Consider the following 21497-nt stretch of genomic DNA (forward strand, 5'->3'; position numbering starts at 1 on the left):
GCACGATAACTAGTTACCCGTCCCTGTTGTGGATCTAGAGATTTAGAGTTTTACCTGGAGCGATGTCATCCAAAATATGATCACGAGCCATATCGGTCATATTTAATTCAAACAACTTTACAATATCTCCAAATTCGTGTACTCCATTGGCTTCAAATGTCATCAAAACTTTCAGATTATCTGGATTAAAAAGACCATTTCTCATATCTTGATAAAACTTCACAATCTCATCCGTCGATAGGTTATAATTATTCTGCTCAACTTTTTCCTTCCATACAGAGTTCAAGTTGCATATAGTGATTGTTGGGAAATGCAAATCCTCTTCAGATGATTGTCTATGATGAGAATTTTTAAATTGATTTTAGTGAAAATTCACCTCAAACCCGTACTCTATAATGAAAAAGTAATGGTGCTAGACATTTTTACCCGTGGATAATCTGCGAATGGGATTTACCAGAAAAAATTTGAATATAGGGGATGGAGGATTTTTTTTGGTAATTTACTCCCAAGACATTGGGGTAGACTTTCGATCCCCCGGACATTCAAAATTACCCTCAAACAGAGCAAGTTTACCCCTGGACAAGCTAAATTTGTAGATTTTTCGCGACCACTCCCCCCGAACACTATATCCACCCCCATGTACGGATATTTTCTGGAAGAGCCTAATGTCAATTCGAATCTTTAACTTGGAGTACGATGACCCCCCCTGGCCTGATGGGCATGATCCATTGCATTGGATAGTCCCAAAAAAGTCCAGGACCACTGAAAACCAGTTCTATAAAATGTAGAGCTCAGAATGGGCTTAACTACTAAAACTCCAGTTAAACTTACGGTTTCCCGAACAAAATACATATACTATATAGTGTCAACCCCCTGAATTTTTGGGTTACACCCAAAAAAATGCAAACGAAAAGTGGGAGCTAAAATGCAGCCAAATATTTGGGGGACCTGATATGTTTAGGGGGCCTGAAATTTCAATGGCAAGGCTGGGGCTGACTATCTTTTCTATTCCAATTATATCTTTCAATAGCTTACCTTAATAGATTTGTCGTAACTTCGTGTTGGAAAAACTGTTCCATCACATTGTAGAATAACAGGATAGCTAGAAAAACTGCCGACAGGATGACTGTGACCCAAAAGAATCGTAAAAAACCACGTTCTTCAAAAATGTAATGAAAACCATCGAAAGAACAGGTGGTGTATAATTCTTTCCATTTCGCTTTGATACTTGATTTGCACTTTCTGTTACATTTTTGTTCCATTGTCTTCACAAGCGATCGATTGGTCTTCGGTGGATCTGAAAAAAAGGAAAGAGGAGAGGTTAGATTTTGCTACAGTCAACTCTCTCTAATTCGATTTTTCTGTAATTCGAACTAAAATGATGGTCCCTTCAGCTGGAAAGTGGTTTTAATTACTCTCGTTATTCAAATCTTTCTTTAATTCGAATGAAATTTTTATTCTCTTGAAGATCGAATTAGAGAGAGTCAACTGTATTTTTTCTGTTTCGGTTTTCCGTTTTCCCGAGGAATAAAGAATTTAAATTCTAATCTTAGCGATCTCTCTTAATCTACCTTAGATTTTCGTATAACGTTGGTAACAAAGTATTTGCAAACGATATTTTATAGTTCAGTCTTTGCTATCTTCATTTCATAATATCAAGCAGCCAATTATTTTGAAGGGACACTAAAATAATTCATTATTATAAATTTATTAGTTTATTTTTAAGTCAGGACCAATATAGTAATAAGCAGATATTCAATGGGTAAAAGTTGGTTATTGAGATTTATTAACCCGGGGTGATGTAATATTCAACGAGGCGAAGCCGAGTTGAATATACATCACCGAGGGTTGATAAATCCAATAACCAACGAAAACCTATTGAATATATGTTTTATTATATACCTAGAGGCAAAAACAAATCATATTGATTATGTCAATAGTCAAACGTTTCACTTAAAACACTCCCATAATCGAACGTTCGAATGTTTTCTTTTTAAATGATTTTCTTAATTACTTTGAGTCATAAAATCTGTTCTTGAAATTGACAACTGTTGACAATAGATTTGTTTTAATGAATTTCTTTGATAACAACAAGAGCGACAAAAAAATCAAACTTTGAAAGCAAAATTTGAAAAAAATTCTACCGTGGTATAATAGCCATGGTATATCATGAATTATTCAATGGCTGTTTTTGCCTACAGGTATATAATAATATCAGTTATTTGTAACTGTCTGCGTTATCCTGTAAGAATATTCAATTAAAAAAAAAAGAAATTTTATAGTTCCAGAGAAAGAAAGCATTATATATTCTGAACCCAGGGGGGAGGGAGGTGCTAAATACGCATTTTTTTATAAAAACATCCAACATTTTTAAAGCCTGAGGATGTTCTTAACTCTTTTAGTCTTAGGCCTAAAAATATTCTTAACATGTTCTTATTTGCACAATTTTTTGAGTATTGTTATTCATTTTCCTAAGAAATTGGGCGTTTTAGAGTCCCCAAAGCCTTAAAATGTTCTTAACTTGTTCTTAATATTTTGGCCATCGAAGCCTTATGCTCTTATATAGTTTATTCTTATAAAAAAACGTGTAGTGTCTCGACCTTTAAAGTGAAATCGAGGAAGCATAAAATACCGACTTTTAAGGGGCTTCCTTCCGAATTCACTAGCCATTGCATAATGGAGACAATTTGAATGACGTTTGTTTAAACAAGTTCTAAGTTATCATAATGGATCAAATTACCTTAGTAGTCTCCAACAAATGCCTGAATTTGAATACTGAAATAAGATAAGGGTCTGTAAAAAAGCCAGCAAAAACTATTCCCAGCCAACTTTTAAGAAAGGAAAATAATCAAACACTACGAATTTGAAAAATTTTACTAGTTATGTATCCCTCAAAATGTTTTAATTTACACCTAGGAGAAATTTGTACCTACCTTGAATAGTTGATATCTCTCAAAGGTCTTGAATTACCATCAGCAGAGTGATAATCAAGTTATACTTTCTTCAGTATTCATTACTCCGTCTTTTTGAAGTCCTTTATCCTAAAATTATGAAAAAATAAAGATCCTTTTTATAATTTTGTTTTCATTTTTATTCCTCACTACAGGGTGCAGTATAGATTCCATGTCACTAAAATCAATAAAAACAGCCGAATCTGTCTGTTTTATAAAGAAAACTTTAGACTTCATTTTTACTTACAAAAACCTGGAATTCTATTAGTATAAAAATCTTACAATATAAAATCTTCCTAGCACAGCACAGTGTATTGTTTCCTGTCCCCATTTTTTCGATGCTGCACTCATAGTGTGTTCGAGTCAATGTGGGAAACGCCTCCTGATCGGAATCTTAAAGGTTGTTTTTAAATAAGAGTGATATCGTTTGCTTACTCATCAATTTTTTAATTCACAAGCTTTTTCACATTGGATTGACACGGATGTGGAGCAAGATTGGTCAAAAAAAAGAAAAGAAGAACATTTTTTTGATTATATCAGCATAATACAACAATAACAAGACACTGTCCTGATATGAAATAAGTGTCTGATATGAAACGGAAACACTTATGTAAAAAGAACTGAAGTATGAATAGAAAATAATATTGAAATTCCCCAAGGAAGTTAGCTTTTCCTAGTCGCTGTACATTGGAGGTATTGGAACTTTTCAAGTCCAAAAAATAAGAGAGCTTATAACAGACAAAGTCGTACCATAATAAGAAACCAAAAAGTGAAGAAGCCATATTGGAGCTTGGTGTTAAGATAATCACATCATGGTAAAAACGCCAATTCTGCAATCTTCTCACTTGTTTTAAGCAATTTCCAAGCGAGGGATATTTTGTGGGCGTAGCGTAACAACATTATTTATCATCATTTATCAGTTTTCCTTTTGTTTTTGTCGTCTAAAAGAATAAAGTCAATAAAGAAATTCACACAGAGCTGACAGACTCTTATATAAATAATTCAATATTAACAAGAGAAGTTCAACAACAACCTACCCTTAATAAAACATGAAAAAAAGCAACTGTAATTGAGAAATATCAGAAAGAGGTATAATGTTTAAAAGTAGAAATAGAGGAGAAATCAGATGTGATACGTAGTTGTCGGGGAAAGCTGAAATATTTTTGGAAGAAATTTAAACGATGAGCAGGGTTGCAATCATTGGAGGAGGACCATGTGCTATGTCAGCAATGGTCGCTTTTTCGAAAGCAGAACTCGAGGGAGAAGCTATACCAGAGATCGTATGTTTTGAAAAGCAAGCTAAGTTAGGAGGACAATGGAACTTCACTTGGCACTCTGGAGTCGATGAGCACGGTGTGCCAATATCAAATTCAATGTACGAAGGCTTATTTTCAAATAGTCCAAAAGAGTTGAAAGAATTTTACGATTACACGTTCGATGAACATTTTGGAAAAGCAATTCCTTCCTATATCCGTCGGGAATCGGTGCTTGAATACCTCATGGGAAGAGCTGCAAAATATAACATAGATCGGTTTGTGAAAAGCTCAACTCTGGTGCGAGATGTTAAAAGTTTAAACAAAGACCAGTTCAAAGTGAACTATGAGGATCTGGTAACTAATGAGATCAACGAAGAGATTTTCGATTACATAATCGTTGCCAGTGGTAGATTCACAACACCAAATATCCCACAATTACCCGGTATTGAAACTTTTCCTGGACGTGTTTTCCATTCACATGAGTTACGACGCATGGACGAGCTCAGATCTGGTGACAATTTGCCAATTCTACTCATAGGTTCAGGATTGAGTGGTATCGATATTGCATTAAGTCAGCATAAATATATTGGTGGGAAAACATTGTTATCGAATCGGGGTTCAATAAAAATCCCAATTAATTATCCTAATACTGTCCAACCTGTTTCCGAGCTGATCAACATTTCAGGAAGACAATGCACATTTAAGGATGGCTCTAAACACGAAGTTAGTCAAATAATCTTCTGTACAGGTTATCAATTTCGTTATCCTTTTCTCGAGCAATCTTTAAGATTCAATGGTCCACCAAACACATTCTTCCCTGACAACCTCTACAAATGTGTTTTATTACCTCATAATCCGAGAGTTGGGTACATGGGAATGCAAGCTATTTTTTCTTTTCCAATGTACGATTGCCAAGCCTGGTTCTTAAAAGAACACATCCTTGGTAAATTGAAATTGCCAGGTGTTCAAGAAATTAAGAATGATATAGATGTTTGGCAACAACATTTGGTTGAAGTGAATAAAAAGGAAGGTTTGATTGGAAGAATCAAATTTCTGGTGGATTATATGAAAGATATCATTTCATAAAGGTACCAAAAATTCTTATAGTGCTGGAAAGAGACGGGTTTCCTCATTACTGGTCTACGGCTTAGGTAGTAGGTCTTTGAACAATGTGGTAAGAATGGGAAACAGACTAGAATCTTTCGATTATATCTGAAGGAGACGTTGAATTTGATTCGCACTACTAAGTATGTATCTCTATACTCTCGAGTACCTAAGAGCTAATCAATTTCAATTTCTCGAAAATCTTCCACCTAGGACATTGTCATTCTAACCCCCCACCGCTTATAGTAGGGGCCACTATGTCGCGAAAAAGCTTCTTAAAAAGGATTTTCAGACTTTTTCGTAATAATATTTTTTGCTCACTGGAAGGTATTCTTTCCAAAAAAACGATGACGTCATCGTTTTATGACGTCATTTTGCCTTATTTCCTTTATATCTCCTAATATATTCATTTTCAGATATAGGTTGTGACCTTTTTCTTTATCAGTTTTTCATGCTCTTTCGAATGAAACAAAAAATTTTCAATTTTGACGACTTTTTATTTTGGTTGCCATAGTAACCAATGACGTCAGTTTCCATGGCAACGGGTGGTCACACCCGGCCCCACCTCTCAAATTTTGATCTTCTACATTCAAGGAACAATATTCAATCATTAAATCCCTTTGCACAAGCTACTGCACACGGGAAGACATAGTGGCCTCTACTATTATTAAGTTTTGAGATTTTTTCCTCCCCCCTCCGCTTATATCAACCCCCCGGCTATTAGGTACCGAGAGTAATATTTTGATTTCTTCAATACAGTATTTACACAGTGTTAAATTGCACATTTTAATGTTTTCAAGTTTGTTCTTTTGTTTCCCCTTCTAGGATTTGAATTACCCAACTGACAAGTTCGACCACATGAGCGATTATCAACTCCAGAACTTCAAGAATCTAGTTGCTGATCCCTTGACATATAGAGAACACCAATTTACATCTGTATTCACCGGAACTACCGGAAAAGCTCCTAAACTTTCATGGATGGAAGATAAAGAGATGCCGAAGAAATGATTCTACAAAATAGCCCTTGTTTTCCCGAGTTATCAACGATGCAAAATGTAAGGAGTAACCAGCGATTTCAACAACCCATTTATTCGTCAATGATGGTGCAGACATATTTAACAAAATTAGGAAGATTAAGAAACTTTCAATGGTATCTTTTCCCACTAGGCTTTCATACTAAAATAAATTTTTCTTTTCTTTAAAGAATATTATTTCTAAGTAATTTAAAACAAATAAAGAAGAAATAAAAAGATTGTAAAAAAACAAAAAAACAGAAAGTTTTATTCCGTAAGTTGCAAAAACAAAAACATTATTTTGAAATCAACAAGCAACATGCTGAATGGACCTACCTGATGATGAAAGTTAGTTAGCAATGCGAAAAGAAAAATGAAAAAAATCAGTCAGAAAATATAGCATTTAGCGAAAATACACAACACAATAAATTCATCATTGATTGTTGATGGGGGGAGAGAAAAGGGTTGTAGGGGAAAAATAAATAGGAAGTTCTGGTCGCAAAAATCAGTTTTATTGACAATTGAATCATGCTTGATGGTGAGCATTGTTATCAATAATGTTTTTGTGTGAAAAACATAGAAATACAAGGAAAAAATCCAATGAAAATCTGCGAAAACGGCGATTTCCAGCGACCGGAAAAATTTTTTTCTCAAAAATCGAACTCGGCCATTTTTTGAGCATTGCTAATACGCATCTTTCTGCAAAAAATCAGAAAAAACTAAAAATGAAAATTCGAGAAAAAGTCAAAAAACCGGTTTTCCGGCATATTTCCGGCATTTTCGGCCGGAAAAAAATGTTTTTCGAAAATCGGGCTCCGTCACAATTTAGGTATTGACATTTTGCATCAGTGTGCAAAATTTCATGAAAAAATATAAAGTACAGCTCAAGAAATTCAAGAAATACCGTTTTTCCGGCGAAAATCAGCTGTTCCGGCGATTTTTAGAAAGTTCCGGCTTCAAAAATCAATTTTATTGAAAATTGAAACATGCTTGATGGTGGGCATTGCTATTGATAATCTTTTTGAATGAAAAAAACAACCAATTATATGGAAAAGTCCAATGAAAATCCAGAAAAACGGCGATTTCCGGCATATTTCCGGCATTTTCGGCCGGAAAAAATTTTTTCTCAAAAATCGGACTAGACCATGTTTTGGGCATTGTTAATACGCATCTTTCAGCAAAAAATCAGAAAAAACTAATGATGAAATCTCGAGAAAATGCCGAAAAACCAGTTTTTCCGGCATATTTCCGCCATTTTCGGCCGGAAAAATTTTTTTTTCGAAAATCGGGCTCCGTCACATTTTGGGCATTGCCATTTTGCATCATCGTGCAAAAAATTAGAAAAAACTAATGAGCCGATCCCGAGAAAAGCTGGCAACAGACGAACGAACGAACGGACGAACGAACGAACGAACGAACGGACAAGGGTTAATTTAAAGGACTACCTTAGGAAGGTCCAAAAAATAGGTCATCTTGTCTCGATACGAAAATAGTCACCGAGCCTATATCGTGTCCATAAGTCTATATTCAATCTTTCGTTATAATTGGGAGGTGATTCTTCAAACATTATATTTTTTATGTTTTTCGTCCATATTTATCAAATGGATTTTCTCTCCATCCTTAGTTAATCCTAGCTCGATACTATTCGGCTCTTGTGGCGAAACGCCTTCTAGATGTTTTCGAAAGACTCTCGCTTCTTCATGAAAAGCGTCAATAGTATAATACTGCACCTTGCGATCAGAGGGGTTATCAGTTTTCGGGTAAATTTGCATAAGTGCGTTTCGAACAGATGCATAGTGCTCGTAAGACATTTCGCCCATCGCCTTTTCGACTCCATCTAAATTATCGAGATTTGGTTTCCGAGCATCGAGCAGCATTTGCGCTTTACGACGTCCATTTTCTTCTGCTTGTGCGCGTAATGCGTCTTCGAAGTATTTACGAGCAGCGTCTGCTTCGTATGATGCGTAATTATCGAGACATTGAAATTCAACGATGTCTGAAAAGAAAAAAGGGAAGAACAAATTGAAAAGCTAGCTAGAAATCTCTTAACTTGCTTCAAAGAATTTCTAACAATAAGCAGTAACCTTTAATAAATGTAAACAAATAGTCGGGGTTTAAAAACAGCATTTTACAAAACTCTCGATGGTAATCAAGCAACATTTTTTAAAATGTGATGAAAAATGAAGAAAAGCTTACCTTTCCCTGGGTTTGCTCTCCTGAAACATTGTTTGATTGTTATAATAATGGCCAAAATACAAGTACCAGCAACAAGCATATCAAAGCCAATCAATTGTGAGTAAACTGCAAGTGTTTCGTATTTCCGTCTAACGTACGTTGTTTGATTACTTGGTGGCCCGTAAACAGCGCACGTCATTATATCACGGTTCAGTAGACACATCATGAACCAGGAGAAAGGCGCAACGTACGCTGATACGTGACTTTTGATGATTGTGAAGAAAAGATGACGCCATTGGACCAGAAGACGGGTGCGCTTTCGTTCTTCTCGATTCCAACAGCCATGGAGTATCCCACGAATCGATTTTTGGAATTCTGTATTCGATAGCCATCCTGTTACTAACAAGGGTATCGCCGGAATAAAAAAACACATGTACGAGAAAGAGATCCAGTCTTTATCAGGGCAATGAAAAATGTATTTTTGGAAAACAGCTTGCAGTAAGGCAGTAGCGAAGAACGTCAGTGCTGTGTGAGTAATACGTCTCGATAGATGCCCGTCTTCGCCATAAGTGCTTGAGATCAGGGAAGTCACCTAAGAAGAAAAAATATCGCATCGTCAACTAGGGGAATAAATGAATCTATAACCAGTATTACATTTGAAAGTCTGAAATATATGTTTACCATATTCGTTAATGAATTCATCTTCAGTTAGATAGCTCCAACACGCTATAAACAAGTCTTTGACGATATTATAACCCAAGCCTTTGAAGAATTGTTGGAACTTATACTGTAGCTTTAAATCAAATAAAAAATATTTTTTTAACAAATAGAAAATGTGAAAAAAAGGCTTGTTTACAGGATATTGGTTATCATAATTTTAGGGCAGAAAGACGTCAATGGCCTTGATTAAAAAAATGGATTAAAGGACTCGTTTCTTTAAATGTTTAGAGATCTCGATATACTTTATAAAACGTGCTAGACTGGAGTCGTTCATAATGCGTGTAATACAGTAGTATAGGCGTTATATGATAATACGATTATTGTTACGGGATTTAATTTGTATAAACTAAAATCCATTCTACTATGTCTGAATTAGTCGTCTAGCTTGCTAGTAGACTAAAAACGTGCTAGAACGCGCCCGCAAAATTATGAGAAATACTCACTATTTTATTAGGACGTCTTAATTTTTTATGATCTTATTCACTGTTCACAACCTAAAATGTCTTTATAGTTGAGCAACTCTGACGCAAGTAAGCAACCTTGGAGAAAAACGCACATGTTCACAGTAGTTAGGACACTTGGTAAACAAACTCATTAACACTAAGTCAGGATTTCGGCTGCAAAATCTTTTCAATATTAATATAATATTGTAACCAAGAGTTTACAAAATAGATGCAGGAACTCAATACTAACTTCTTTTAACGATTTTTTTTCTATGAATTTCGTCATCAATTTAAGTTCTTACGGATTTGATTCCTTTAAATATCTATCCTTAAAGCTTTCAGGAAACTTCTAAACCTTTTGCAGTGTGTATATAAACCTTTCGGAAAATGTGGCTCTTGTTGTTAAGTTAGATTAAAATCAAAAACATTTAGATAGACCTATAAACATTGACCTGGTTATTTCTGGTCATTTTGTTAACGCCTGAAAGACGTCAATATCCGTAGACTTTCAAAAGTATTTGATCTTTTTACAGTGCGTTCATTCGTAGTTGCATATTCTAGACTTTTATTCTTTCAGAAATGACCTTATGTTATACAATACCCAGCTTTGTATTTTGTTAAAAATCCTCTAAGAAAGCTTTATTATTTATAATATTATATGAGTTAACCATCATTGCTCATGATATACAAGTCTAAAGTACAATTAAATGCTTTACCAGATTTCGCATGCCTGATTTACCACACCACAATTCAGGCGCTCATTAACTGTCAACCAATTATTGGAAACGACATAATTTTCTCAAGCAGTTAATACAAAATTAAAATAACATGCAAGCGAACGTCTGTTAAAGCTATTTTGATAAGCATTTAATTTTTAACATGTCTTTTGAAAATCTGTCATTAGTTCAAAATACTTTATTATATATAATCTTATACTATATTGTTGAAAATATATCAGAAGCAGCCAACGAGCCCATTTCCCCGAAATATCTGTTTCCCTTTTCCAGGAGAGAGCTTTTTTTGAAAAATGGGGAAACAGATCCGATTTTCTAGGAGAGACCTTTTCCTTAAAGCTATCTGTTTCCCCGCTCCAGCTGACGACGTCATCAGAGAGAATCAATATTTCTAGGAGATGACATAATAAATTGGGAAACAGATATCTGTTTCCAAAAAAAGATGATATTGCATTGGAAACAGATTGAACTTTATGGGGGAAACAGATATCAATAACAAAAAGAAAGGGAAACAGATGAAAATTTCCAGGAGAGGGGAACAGATATCCTATCTTGGAAAACAGATCAAAATTTTAATTCTGAAAATTGTTGAAACAGATCAAATTTTCTAGGAAAGATACTTTGAGATTAAAAATTTAGGTTTTGCGGAGAAACAGATCTTCATTTCTAGGAATAAGATTTTTGAAATATTCGGCCAACAGATCAAATTTTCCAGGAAGGCTATGTCTAGGAAACAGATATTTAAAAAAAGGTCCTCGTTGGATGCTTTCGATATATATCTTCAATGTTTAATTTCTCGAACGAGGATGTGCTAGGAAGAATGAAAATAAGCTCTATAGTATAAGTTTGAATAAACATTGGTAACCAAGTAAACACATAACATGACATGGATACATTCTTTTATCACAAAATATCTTCAAAAGGAAATGAATTAAATCAAAGAAATGTATAAGAAAGTTAAAATTTTGTAGGAAAAAGTGAGAAAATTTCAACTTTGTGTATCTTTGATCCAAAAAATAGGCTTAATAAGCTCTTTATAGTTTTTAGGGACATTTTAACATAATGCTGGGTTCTATCCGAAATTTCAAAATATCTAAGCAATTTGATTGGCCAGGAAAAAACCATAAATAAGTAAATCAGCTAAGGACTTATATGGCTGCAATTAATGACTTTTCATAACTATATAAAAGTATATGATGAAAAATGTAACCCATATTGTAAGGATAATCAAGCAGCCACAATGCTTAGAGTCAGAGGGCTTAGTTAAAATTAAGGAGTTTGCAAAACAATTCACAAATGCAGTCCATAAGCGGGATAGAGTGCAAACCACGACAGGTTAAATTCAGCAACTTGAAAAACTTTAAACTTTCATTCATCCTTGGATTTTGAAACTATTGCATTTGCAATGGATATTAACGTCAGAACTATTTATGATGTAAGGTCATTCTCTCAATATATACTAACAAATAAACTTTTTGCTTATCAGGATAACATTTTGACTCTATAAAAGAGTGGCAAAACCATAACATGGTCACTCCAAAAACATTACTATAAAGTGGTCTAATCTCAATATCCTTTTCTAATTCTGTCACCCTTATTTAGAGATAGAAAAAGGAAATTTGGAATTGCTGATTGAAACTATTATATTATATTGTAAACAGAACGTTCTCTCAACCACAAAATCAAGTTTTGCAAGACTTTTGAACCATGTAATCAAATTCCGCAAAAATTCCTTCCCATGAAAATTTCTTCCCTTAATTGGAGGTTCAAGTTTTAAAGTCCCTTACCCCCTGTCAGACGACATGGATTTTCTGTAACAATTTACTTTTGAAAAACTTGAGGTTTTCTGTAAAATACAAGATTTTTTATGGGAAAATATTGGATTTTCCGATACTTATGGAATTTCCAATACATATGACTAAATAATGAGGAAAAATCCTGGATTTTCTGAAACCTTTTTCAAATTTCTCAGGTGAAAAAAAAATCCAAAAAACCCTGCCGTCCACAGGGGGTAATGGTTTTTTTCTGGAACTGCCCAAAACATTCAACATGACATCCTGATTAGGCACATACATTCTTACAACTTAGCCTGCACCACGTCCAAAACTATACCTACTATAGGTTGACTGAATTTCTGATGCTCTGATAGGTTTTTTCAGTGAAATAATACAAAAAACCAGAATCTCCCACTTTTGTAATGACTTTTTCAATTGATGACCAATTGATAACCAATCAATGGATTTGATATTGATAGATTCTGAAAATCAACAGACCATCGGTAATTGTAGGATTGGTTATCCATTAGTCAGTCAAGAAAAAGTTAGCTGGGAGACCCGACTTCTCTAACTGTGTGGTTTCAAAAAAATATCAAAGTATAGACACAGTATAGTAGCCGGGAATTATACAAGATGCAAGAATCAATCGCAGAATTTGATTGGCTAATATTTTATTGTTATGATTTGATAAACAAAAGTATGACGTCAAACAGCTCTATTGTTTCAAGAAGTGGCGCGAGCTTTTAAATTTTTTTGAAAAGATAACAGTTTTTCTTTTGTGATTTGAAGTTATTTGAATTGAGTCAATAATTCCATACTCTGTATTTCAATGAAGTTGTTGGGATTTTGACAGGATAGATATATTTTTGTAACAGAGTATGGTCTCCAGACTAAGAAAAAGTAGGTCATTGTCAAAACAAAGTATCCAAATTTGGATACCTAAATAAAATTAGGAGAGCCCTCTATCTTAAATAGAGATATTGTCTAAAGTATCCTCATCACTTGTGCTTGACTGCTAGTCATCACTACTAGTCATCGATCATCGATTGGAAACAGTTATCGATTGTATCGAGTGGGAGGAGATTCTGGAAAGAAGCTATATTTTTTTCTCAGTAGTTGACACAGTAAGGGCTTTGTTGTTCTTTCGGCGGGGGGGGGGGGCTAATTGATATTTTTAAATTGTTTGATCCGAAAGTAGCTTGAAAAGGAAAACTAAGTTGATGTGAGCCTGTACTAAGAATATTTACTATGGTCAAGTAAACCTAACACTTACCCAACCCATTGTTGAAGTAATGACAGCAGTCATCTTTGATTGAGGTGTGTCTTTCCGTCTGTCTACCTACCATCTACAGGACAGGTCAGTTTGCTGTGCACTGATTTTTGATTCCAAAATCATGTGAACATGTTGCCAAAGCGTGTTTTTTTACAATTTCCCGCGTGATTATGGGAAGAACCAATCAGAATAGAGAAGAATTAAAAATGAAACGCGTTTCTAACGCATCAAAAACTCGGGATCGTAGAAAACGAAACTAAAACACTTCGAGCAAGCAAATAGCAAATCCAAGATGGCGTCAACATCCAACGAGGACCTTTTTTTAAATATCTGTTTCCTAGACATAGCCTTCCTGGAAAATTTGATCTGTTGGCCGAATATTTCAAAAATCTTATTCCTAGAAATGAAGATCTGTTCCTCCGCAAAACCTAAATTTTTAATCTCAAAGTATCTTTCCTAGAAAACTTGATCTGTTTCCACAATTTTCAGAATTAAAATTTTGATCTGTTTTCCCAAATAGGATATCTGTTCCCCTCTCCTGGAAATTTTCATCTGTTTCCCTTTCTTTTTGTTATTGATATCTGTTTCCCCCATAAAGTTCAATCTGTTTCCAATGCAATATCATCTTTTTTTGGAAACAGATATCTGTTTCCCAATTTATTATGTCATCTCCTAGAAATATTGATCTGTTTCTCTCTGATGACGTCATCAGCTGGAGCGGGGAAACAGATAGCTTTAAGGAAAAGGTCTCTCCTAGAAAATCGGATCTGTTTCCCCATTTTTCAAAAAAAGCTCTCTCCTGGGGAAAAGGGAAACAGATATTTCGGGGAAATGGGCTCGTTGGCTGCTTCTGAAAAGAGCCCTTTGTCTGTCTGTCTGTCTGTAAGAATCACATCAGGTTGCGGGTGGAAGTAATGTTCTTAGATTTCGCTCAACAAAATTAGTGTAAGATATTAAAGATTGTGCTTTGAAGCTTTGCTTCTTTTGACTTGTTATTTGAAATATAAAAGCTTTTTTTAAGATATAAAAGACAGTGAGTTGAGTGACAGTTACATCAAAATGCCTCGAAACTGTCAATATGAAAATTGCGTAATCAGAGAACGTATGTCTCGCTCATTATAAAAAGGCCGACACAAACTTTCAATAATTGGATTGTAACATCGAGTTAAGTCTCTTTTGTTAAGTCACCAGGGGGTAAATAAAACAGACCTTGATACATTTATTGTTAATTTCAACTTGACAATTCGTTTAAAACTCAGCCTCCTAAATATTTGGGGTAGGTAAAATATGTACAAAGAAATTCATACTTTTCCAACCCGGCAAATCTTTAAAAAAGAAGCGAACAATAAAATATAATTACCCTTTCCAAATAAACCTCTTCGGTGGCGAGCGTGGTCTACTCTGACGTAATTGTAAAATTTATGTGATGGGAGTTTGACATAGTAATGTAATGTTGTTTGGGGAATTATGAAGTTCTCTGGAATTGCGATTGCATTTATTCAGGTTGATTTTTTATGACTTCTAATGGTACTTTTTCTGACGAGTTTGATTACTCTGTTCTCACACTTATGTCTTTTTTTTTCGCGTCCTTTTCCGTGATTAATTTTATTTATATTTTTAAAGACAGGTAAGAAGGCATATTGATGTAACTGAGTGAGTGTGACTGAGTGAGTGAGTGGTGTGGTAGCTATGGCTTTTTATCTTTTTTAAGGTTGTAAGGGTGAGAGCATAGTAGATCTTGTATTTTTCGTTCTTGGATCTGGAATTTCTGAACCATTAGGATGTTTATAAGTTGGACTTAGCAATCTTTAGAGTTTATGACTTAAATGAAGAGCTATGAAGAGGTGAAGAGGCAGAAGAGGTGCCAACTCTCACGCCATTATTGGGCCATTCCATTACTTTTGAAAAAATGTGTCAGAAATTTCACTCTTTTTGTTGTTTTTAATTCAATTGCCTTGGAAATTCATATAATTCATACCGTCAACTGCTCTAACAGTCTGAGAAATATTTCTAATTGCACGCTTTAACTTCCATGGGCGTAAACTTGTAAATGCGCACTTATCATAGTCCGCCTGTGTCCACCCATGTGCAATTGCACGCTTAATTTTCCGCCCTGCTTGAAGAAGCTTGAGCAATATAGCGGGGCTTTACTTTTTAAAAAAACGGATGGAACCATGGTCAAACGGACAAAAACTGATTTTTGAATTGAAATCTTCGTAAAATTTTGCGTAAAATTGACCAAGCATTCCAGATTTTTTTCCGAGAAAACTCAAGAAAAATTGTCTATTTTGAACTCGCACAAACGAAAAGTGTTTACATTTCTTTTCTAATAACTTGTAAATGATGTATCTCAATGTAAGCAATGATTACATAATACTGATTTAGATTATTTGGAACATCAGTCAGGCACATCCTGGCAAATGAACGGGGTATTTTTCACTTGTGATTGGTGGCAAATGCAAGGGGTCGAAAACAAAAGTGATGTAATAGTGCTGAATACCCCACGCAATTGAACCGGGTTTGAAATATTTTGCTTCATTTTGAAGAACTGCATAAATGATATTTTTTTTCCATGAGTCAATTTTTTCTTCGAAGATTGAAGAAACTTTTAACAAAAAAATAAAGTTCCCAGTTTTCTTCCTTTTTTCCCATTTTTAGTTTGAAGTTCATTTTTATTCATTTTCACGCTTTTAGCCTGAGACGTCCTATCTCATTTACACTGGGTGACGAATACCCCATGCAAATGCTCACCCTGTTCATTTGCCAGGGTGTGCCTGACTGAACATGAAATTGATAAGTAAAAACACTTTTAAAAACCGTGCAATTAAATCTCGGAATTTTAAGCGTGCAATTAGAAGGATTTCTCAGACTGTCTAAGTTGGGACTATCTGACAAAACATGGGACAGCAATTCGGTCACCATTTCACTGAACCTCCAAAGTCATTTGATTTGAGTAAAGGAACAGCGAATTTAAAAATACATGATTTCCCTTTTGATTTTACAGTAAGTGAAAATACCGACTAGATATGCAGCAGTCCCATGTTTCGACCAATCGTCCCAAGTTAGAGCAGTTGACAGTACATTTTTTTCTCTCGCCTTGGAAATTTTGGGGAAAACTTTTGCCCTCAGAAATCCCGTGTCGTCCGCACCCTGTTGCAGACATTGGTGTCCTCATTAGTGTATTTTTTTCAGAAAATGGGAAAAGGGTGGGCAAAATCGTTTTCAAAATTCCAGGGGGGGGCAATCAAAAGGAGGGGGAGAAAAAAGCTCCAAAAAGTCAAGGGTGGGGAGAAAAAATCTCAAGAAAAAAATTTTCTGTGTCAAACATAAAACAAAAAATATACTTTAGGCGTACAAACTTTCGCGAGCAGAAACTTTAGCGAGGACGAAAAATCGGGAAATTCACGACATTTACTTTCGCAAATTTAACGGAAAAATATTTTTTGCGAGCATTAACTTTCGCTAATCAAGACGTAAAATTGAGTATTTTCACAAGAAAAAATGGCTTAGAGGGATGAATACTTCTTGTAATGTCTCGAAACATTTGTTCTTTGACTTATTAGTCTTTAGCAGGCTAAAAAGTGCCATAAAAGCTACATTTTATTCAAAGTTTGAAATTTTACAGATTTTCTTTTTTGTCAAAATTTTTCGCGAATGGCCCTTCCTAGAATTTTTAAAGACATTTACTTTCGCGAAAAGGGCCAAAATTCGCGAAAGTTTCTGCTCGCGAAAGTTTGTACGCCTAATGTACCTTCAACTGCTCTAACTTGGGACGATTGGTCGAAACATGGGACTGTTGCATACCGTAAGTTGGTCTAATGTCAACATCCGTCTTTTAATTTCGACATCCTTCTTTATAGATAGGAATAATAAGAAGGTCGAAATCACTGATAGACTAAAGATTTTTCCTCTCATTGCGCTAATCAAAGTCAATCAGCGATTCGGACCTTCCTCAGTTTCTATTGTTCCTATCTTTAAAGAAGGGTGTCGCAATTAGCGGACGGATGGCGACATTAGATCAACTTACAGTATCTGGTCTGTATTTTCACTTACTGTAAGATCGAAAGAGAAATTATGTATTTCTAAATACGCCGTTCCTTAACTCAAATCAAATGACTTTGGAGGTTCGGTGAAATGGTGGTTGAATTGCCGTCCCATGTTTTGTCAGATAGTCCCAAGTTAGAGCATTTCTTGATTTCTGATTCTGGAAAATCAGAAAAACTGGGCTAAGTAAGTTTTCAGATTTTACTTTTTCAAATTTTTATCTCACGCAAAATGAACATTTCAAGTTGGCAGGTCTAATTCTGGTTTTGTTGTTATGATTCAAATGTTTTTCCTTTCATTCAGATGAATAGAATGCTGCATCCCATGCTGTCATTTTTTTGATCCAGCATGAACTAATACCAAGTATTATGGTATTTATTTCTTATTTTGGGCGTTTAAGGACCCTCCCGGCGTTCCGGAAACGTCCGGCACAAAAAGTGCCGTTCCGGAGCACGATTGGTCTGCATAGGAACTCTGGAACATTCCAGTGCACTTTCGCCAACTGCGCACGCGCATATTTGTAAAAAATTGGCCGACTCATGGTAGTTTCGATATTTAGACCAGCTAATAGGCCATGGCCAGTGACCCAAAAACTTTTCACTTTTTTCAAAATGTTTGTGACCGTTTTTTTTATAGTTTCCTAGTTAATTTGAGGGTGCTGATTTGGAATTTAAATGTTACGAAGCTTGAAAACCAGCAGTTTTTGAGTAATTTGCGATTTCAGGCAATATTGTAAGCCCTAAAAATTCGTGATATTTAGGGGGTCTTAAAAATCAAAAAAGACCTACATCATATGATAGAGCTCTTCAAACTGAGAAAAAAAATGTATTACATCAAATTCTCAACTTCTCTTGATCAAAAGTTATGGGCGTTTTTGTTGACAAAAAGTGTTATAGTTTTGCATAGATTATGCATATTGTGGGGAAATTCCCTGTTTTCAATCATTTTTTTTGGGATCAATCTTGCTCAGGGCTTGAAATAATGGTCATGCAGACACTGGACATTGTGCAAGCCAAAAAGCTTCAAAAATCATAATTTTCAAGCTAAAGCAAACCCAACTTAACCCAACAATCGTTATTTTAAACCTTGTTGTTCCACATCTGTGTCAATTCATGTGAAAAAGCTTGCAAATCTGTGTAAATTAAAATTAATGAGTAAGCAAAGGGTATCATTCTTATTCACAAACAAAACCTTTTAAGGTGTGTATTTTAGGGACAGTGGACACTACTTCGAAATTTTAATGATTTAGTTCATATATGTTTTATCCTTGAACACACCACGTCATGTGGTGATAGCAGCGTGGGTTGAGGCTGGTTGAGGCGCTAGATCTACCTACTGGTACAGAACTGATTTCATATCATGCCAGTGGCACTTAATGGGTTTAAAAGTTTTCAAGGACAAAGAAAAAATGATTTTTCAAAAAAATGTGCATTATATTTGGTCTTATACTGTAAAAGTTTTTTTGAAAAATTATTAAAAACTTCTAATTCATCTTTTACTTCTTTAGAAAAAAGAAAAGAAGCATTCATTCAATGATTGTTGTTTCAAATAAAAATGTTTCGACAAGTGAAACAGAAGATAACTACTTTCTTCAGTCCAGGTCAAAGTGAACCCCAACCCCCAATAGCAAGGAGAGACCGTAAACGCAGAAGAACAGAGGATGAAGATGAAGACTGTGTTATAACTCACACTGTAAATAAACGCCAGAGAAGAGGTCAGTCTCCTTTTGGATGGACTATCACTAATTTATCTAATTTGTTTGATTTTGTTCGTGGAAAAGTTATGAGGCCAACAGTTATTATTGATAAAGAAGATGACGTTGTTGTGATAGAAACACCTGTTGCTCGGCATTCAGACAGAACTATTTTGACACCTGCTAGCAAGTTACGCTTTTCAACCAGTGCTAGCATTGGTAAGCGAGCTAGTCTTCAACAGATTTCCAAGGCAACTGTTTTTGACCTGACACAATTTGACAATGAGGAGGAGAGTGAAAATGATCCTGATGTGTCTTTGACCAGTATTCGATATGACCTCACTGGTAATTCTCTCAAGTCCAACCTCAACAAGACTCCAAGGAAAACATCTCGAAGGAAGCCTTCATCACCATCATCTGTGTTCCTTCAAGAAAACTTTCGTTTAGAAGAGAAAGAACGATATAAACAATTGTTGTCACAATTCACTGATGTTTCATTACCGGAATATTCAGAATCTATTTCACCGAGAAGATCATCTCAAGAAAGTCCTACACGTTCTACATTTAGTTTCAGCTCAAATACTGAGACCATCAATTCCAGTCCCTTATTCTATCAAAAGTCACTTCAAAAACCTGTTGATATTGATTTAACCAAATCTGAACTATCAGCAAGCTTTATGAAAAAGGATAGTGATAGAAAGAAATACATTGACTTGACTTATACAGAACCTAAAGATTTGGTGGTTATTGATGAACCAGTATTAAGGAATACAAGCAGTAAATCTTCTACTGAGCCTTCTAAAACAAGTGATATTTCAAACCTTGAATGGATTCAGAAATGGAGAGATGTGTTGGACCCAGCAGCATTAGAGCGCAATCGTCGTATCGAAGCTGAAGAACGTAAACTTGAAGTACTCAAAAATAAGCAGTTACAAGAGATTGAAGAGCTCAGCAAGCAAGCTCAAAATGAGTTTCCAGAGCTTACAAACGAAATGTTGGATAAGGTCAAAAGAGCCCTTGGACCTGGTCATCAGAAAGAAGTTTTTGTCCAAGGTTTCAATGCGGAAATCACGCGTGGCGATATTGCCACACTTCGAGATTCAACTTGGCTTAATGATGAAGTGGTCAATTTCTATTTTAATTTGTTGAAAGCTCGAAGTGAGAGTGATGGTAATCTTCCAAAAGTTCATGTTTTTAATACCTTCTTTTACCCTAAAATCATGAAAACTGGTCATGCAGGTGTCAAACGATGGACCAGAAAAGTTGATATTTTTGCAGTTGACGTTATCCTTGTTCCAGTTCACTTGGGAATGCATTGGTGTTTAGCAGTCATTGATTTTAAGAACAAAGAGATTGTTTATTATGATTCACTGAAGGGTAATAACCCAAGTTGTATTCAAGGGTTGAAAAAGTATTTAGCTGACGAATCGATGGATAAAAAGAAGAAACCTTTCGATTTTGAAGGTTGGAATGAATTGATGCCCAAAGATATTCCTGAGCAAATGAATGGATGTGATTGTGGCGTCTTCATGAGCAAGTATGCAGAATATAAAAGTCGATATGCGAAATTCACTTTTACTCAAGAGAATATGCCATATTTTCGAAAGAGAATGATTTACGAGATCCTGAGTAAAGAGTTACTATAAATTGAAGCACTTTCGATACTTGTTTTAATAAAATGTAATTTTTGTCTATTATATCAATCCTTGAAAATATTTTAAATGTGTTTAGTTTTAAATTTCATGGTAGTTCATTCTGAATTCTCGAATCAAGGTCAATAGTTTTACTCATTGGGTTGAATTAATTTGTCTTTATTGAGCTTCCTTTCTTGTATTTTAAGTCGCTTTATTTTTGTTTAATGTTAACTTTGAAGTAACTTTTTACGATTAAATGTCTTAGTTGATGCATATAAATTTGACAAAATATTTTGTCTTTAAAGAACGTTTAGGTTTTTACTTTGTTATCATTTATTTAGTTGTTTTTTTTACCGTAAACATTTTCATTGGTTTTATTAAGAACAAATGACATTATCATTCTATAAGGCAAAAGATTGTTGGCCTCCCTGGACAGACTTATATTGTCTACAACCCATCGTTTCGTATCCGACATGTTAATAGACATTTTCATAAATTCACAACGTCACAAGCAACGCTTACCTTGTTTTGAAAATATTGCTATGGTAATTGATTCCCCGAGGAATTCATTTAAGAAGTTCAAAAAGTGGTCACTTTGGTAGTCTGCAAATCTAGACAGTCATTACACTCAAAATTATTAATGAAAAAGCCTATATATTGTGTCTTCCAGGAAAACCACCAG

General features: G+C 34.9%; 3 protein-coding genes and 1 long non-coding RNA gene across 5 annotated transcripts; 2 read left to right on the forward strand and 2 right to left on the reverse strand.

Annotated features, from left to right (window-relative positions):
* Nucleotides 1-65: 65 nt before the first annotated feature.
* Nucleotides 66-3032, reverse strand: LOC136823902 (uncharacterized). Its single transcript, XR_010849082.1, has 3 exons — nt 2934-3032; nt 1036-1297; nt 66-335 (listed from the first exon to the last, which is right to left on the reverse strand). It is a non-coding gene; the product is annotated as an uncharacterized lncRNA (long non-coding RNA).
* Nucleotides 3033-4027: 995 nt separating this feature from the next.
* On the forward strand, nt 4028-5293 carry LOC136824248 (trimethylamine monooxygenase-like). Its single transcript, XM_067080421.1, has one exon. It carries the CDS (start codon nt 4133-4135, stop codon nt 5291-5293), a length of 1161 nt encoding a protein of 386 aa, XP_066936522.1. The 5' UTR covers nt 4028-4132.
* Nucleotides 5294-7792: 2499 nt separating this feature from the next.
* On the reverse strand, nt 7793-13677 carry LOC136823914 (uncharacterized). 2 transcript variants are annotated; one of them, XM_067080072.1, is made up of 3 exons: nt 13445-13677; nt 8521-9091; nt 7793-8320 (listed from the first exon to the last, which is right to left on the reverse strand). In XM_067080072.1, exons 1-3 carry the CDS (start codon nt 13475-13477, stop codon nt 7884-7886), a joined length of 1041 nt encoding a protein of 346 aa, XP_066936173.1. In that variant the 5' UTR covers nt 13478-13677; the 3' UTR covers nt 7793-7883. The 2 variants fall into 2 exon arrangements, with proteins under 2 accessions (XP_066936173.1, XP_066936180.1); XM_067080079.1 differs by lacking the exon at nt 13445-13677 and adding an exon at nt 9181-9265.
* Nucleotides 13678-18996: 5319 nt separating this feature from the next.
* LOC136823938 (sentrin-specific protease 1-like) lies at nt 18997-21219 on the forward strand. Its single transcript, XM_067080099.1, has one exon. It carries the CDS (start codon nt 19043-19045, stop codon nt 20825-20827), a length of 1785 nt encoding a protein of 594 aa, XP_066936200.1. The 5' UTR covers nt 18997-19042; the 3' UTR covers nt 20828-21219.
* The last annotated feature ends 278 nt before the right edge of the window (nt 21220-21497 follow it).

The sequence above is a fragment of the Clytia hemisphaerica genome, unplaced genomic scaffold (genome assembly GCF_902728285.1).
Source record: "Clytia hemisphaerica strain Z4C2 unplaced genomic scaffold, Clytia hemisphaerica genome assembly, whole genome shotgun sequence".
Classification (NCBI taxonomy): Eukaryota; Metazoa; Cnidaria; class Hydrozoa; order Leptothecata; family Clytiidae; genus Clytia; species Clytia hemisphaerica.

Excerpts from the sequence above, each read along its gene's own strand:
- LOC136824248 (XM_067080421.1), top strand. The coding sequence starts at position 4,133 with ATGAGCAGGGTTGCAATCATTGGAGGAGGACCATGTGCTATGTCAGCA.
- LOC136823914 (XM_067080072.1), bottom strand. The coding sequence starts at position 13,477 with ATGACTGCTGTCATTACTTCAACAATGGGTTGG. Across the intron at positions 9,092-13,444 it reads TTACTTCAACAATGGGTTGG|GTGACTTCCCTGATCTCAAG; the intron begins GTAAGTGTTAGG and ends TTTTCTTCTTAG. Across the intron at positions 8,321-8,520 it reads GAGAGCAAACCCAGGGAAAG|ACATCGTTGAATTTCAATGT; the intron begins GTAAGCTTTTCT and ends TTTTCTTTTCAG.
- LOC136823938 (XM_067080099.1), top strand. The coding sequence starts at position 19,043 with ATGTTTCGACAAGTGAAACAGAAGATAACTACTTTCTTCAGTCCAGGT.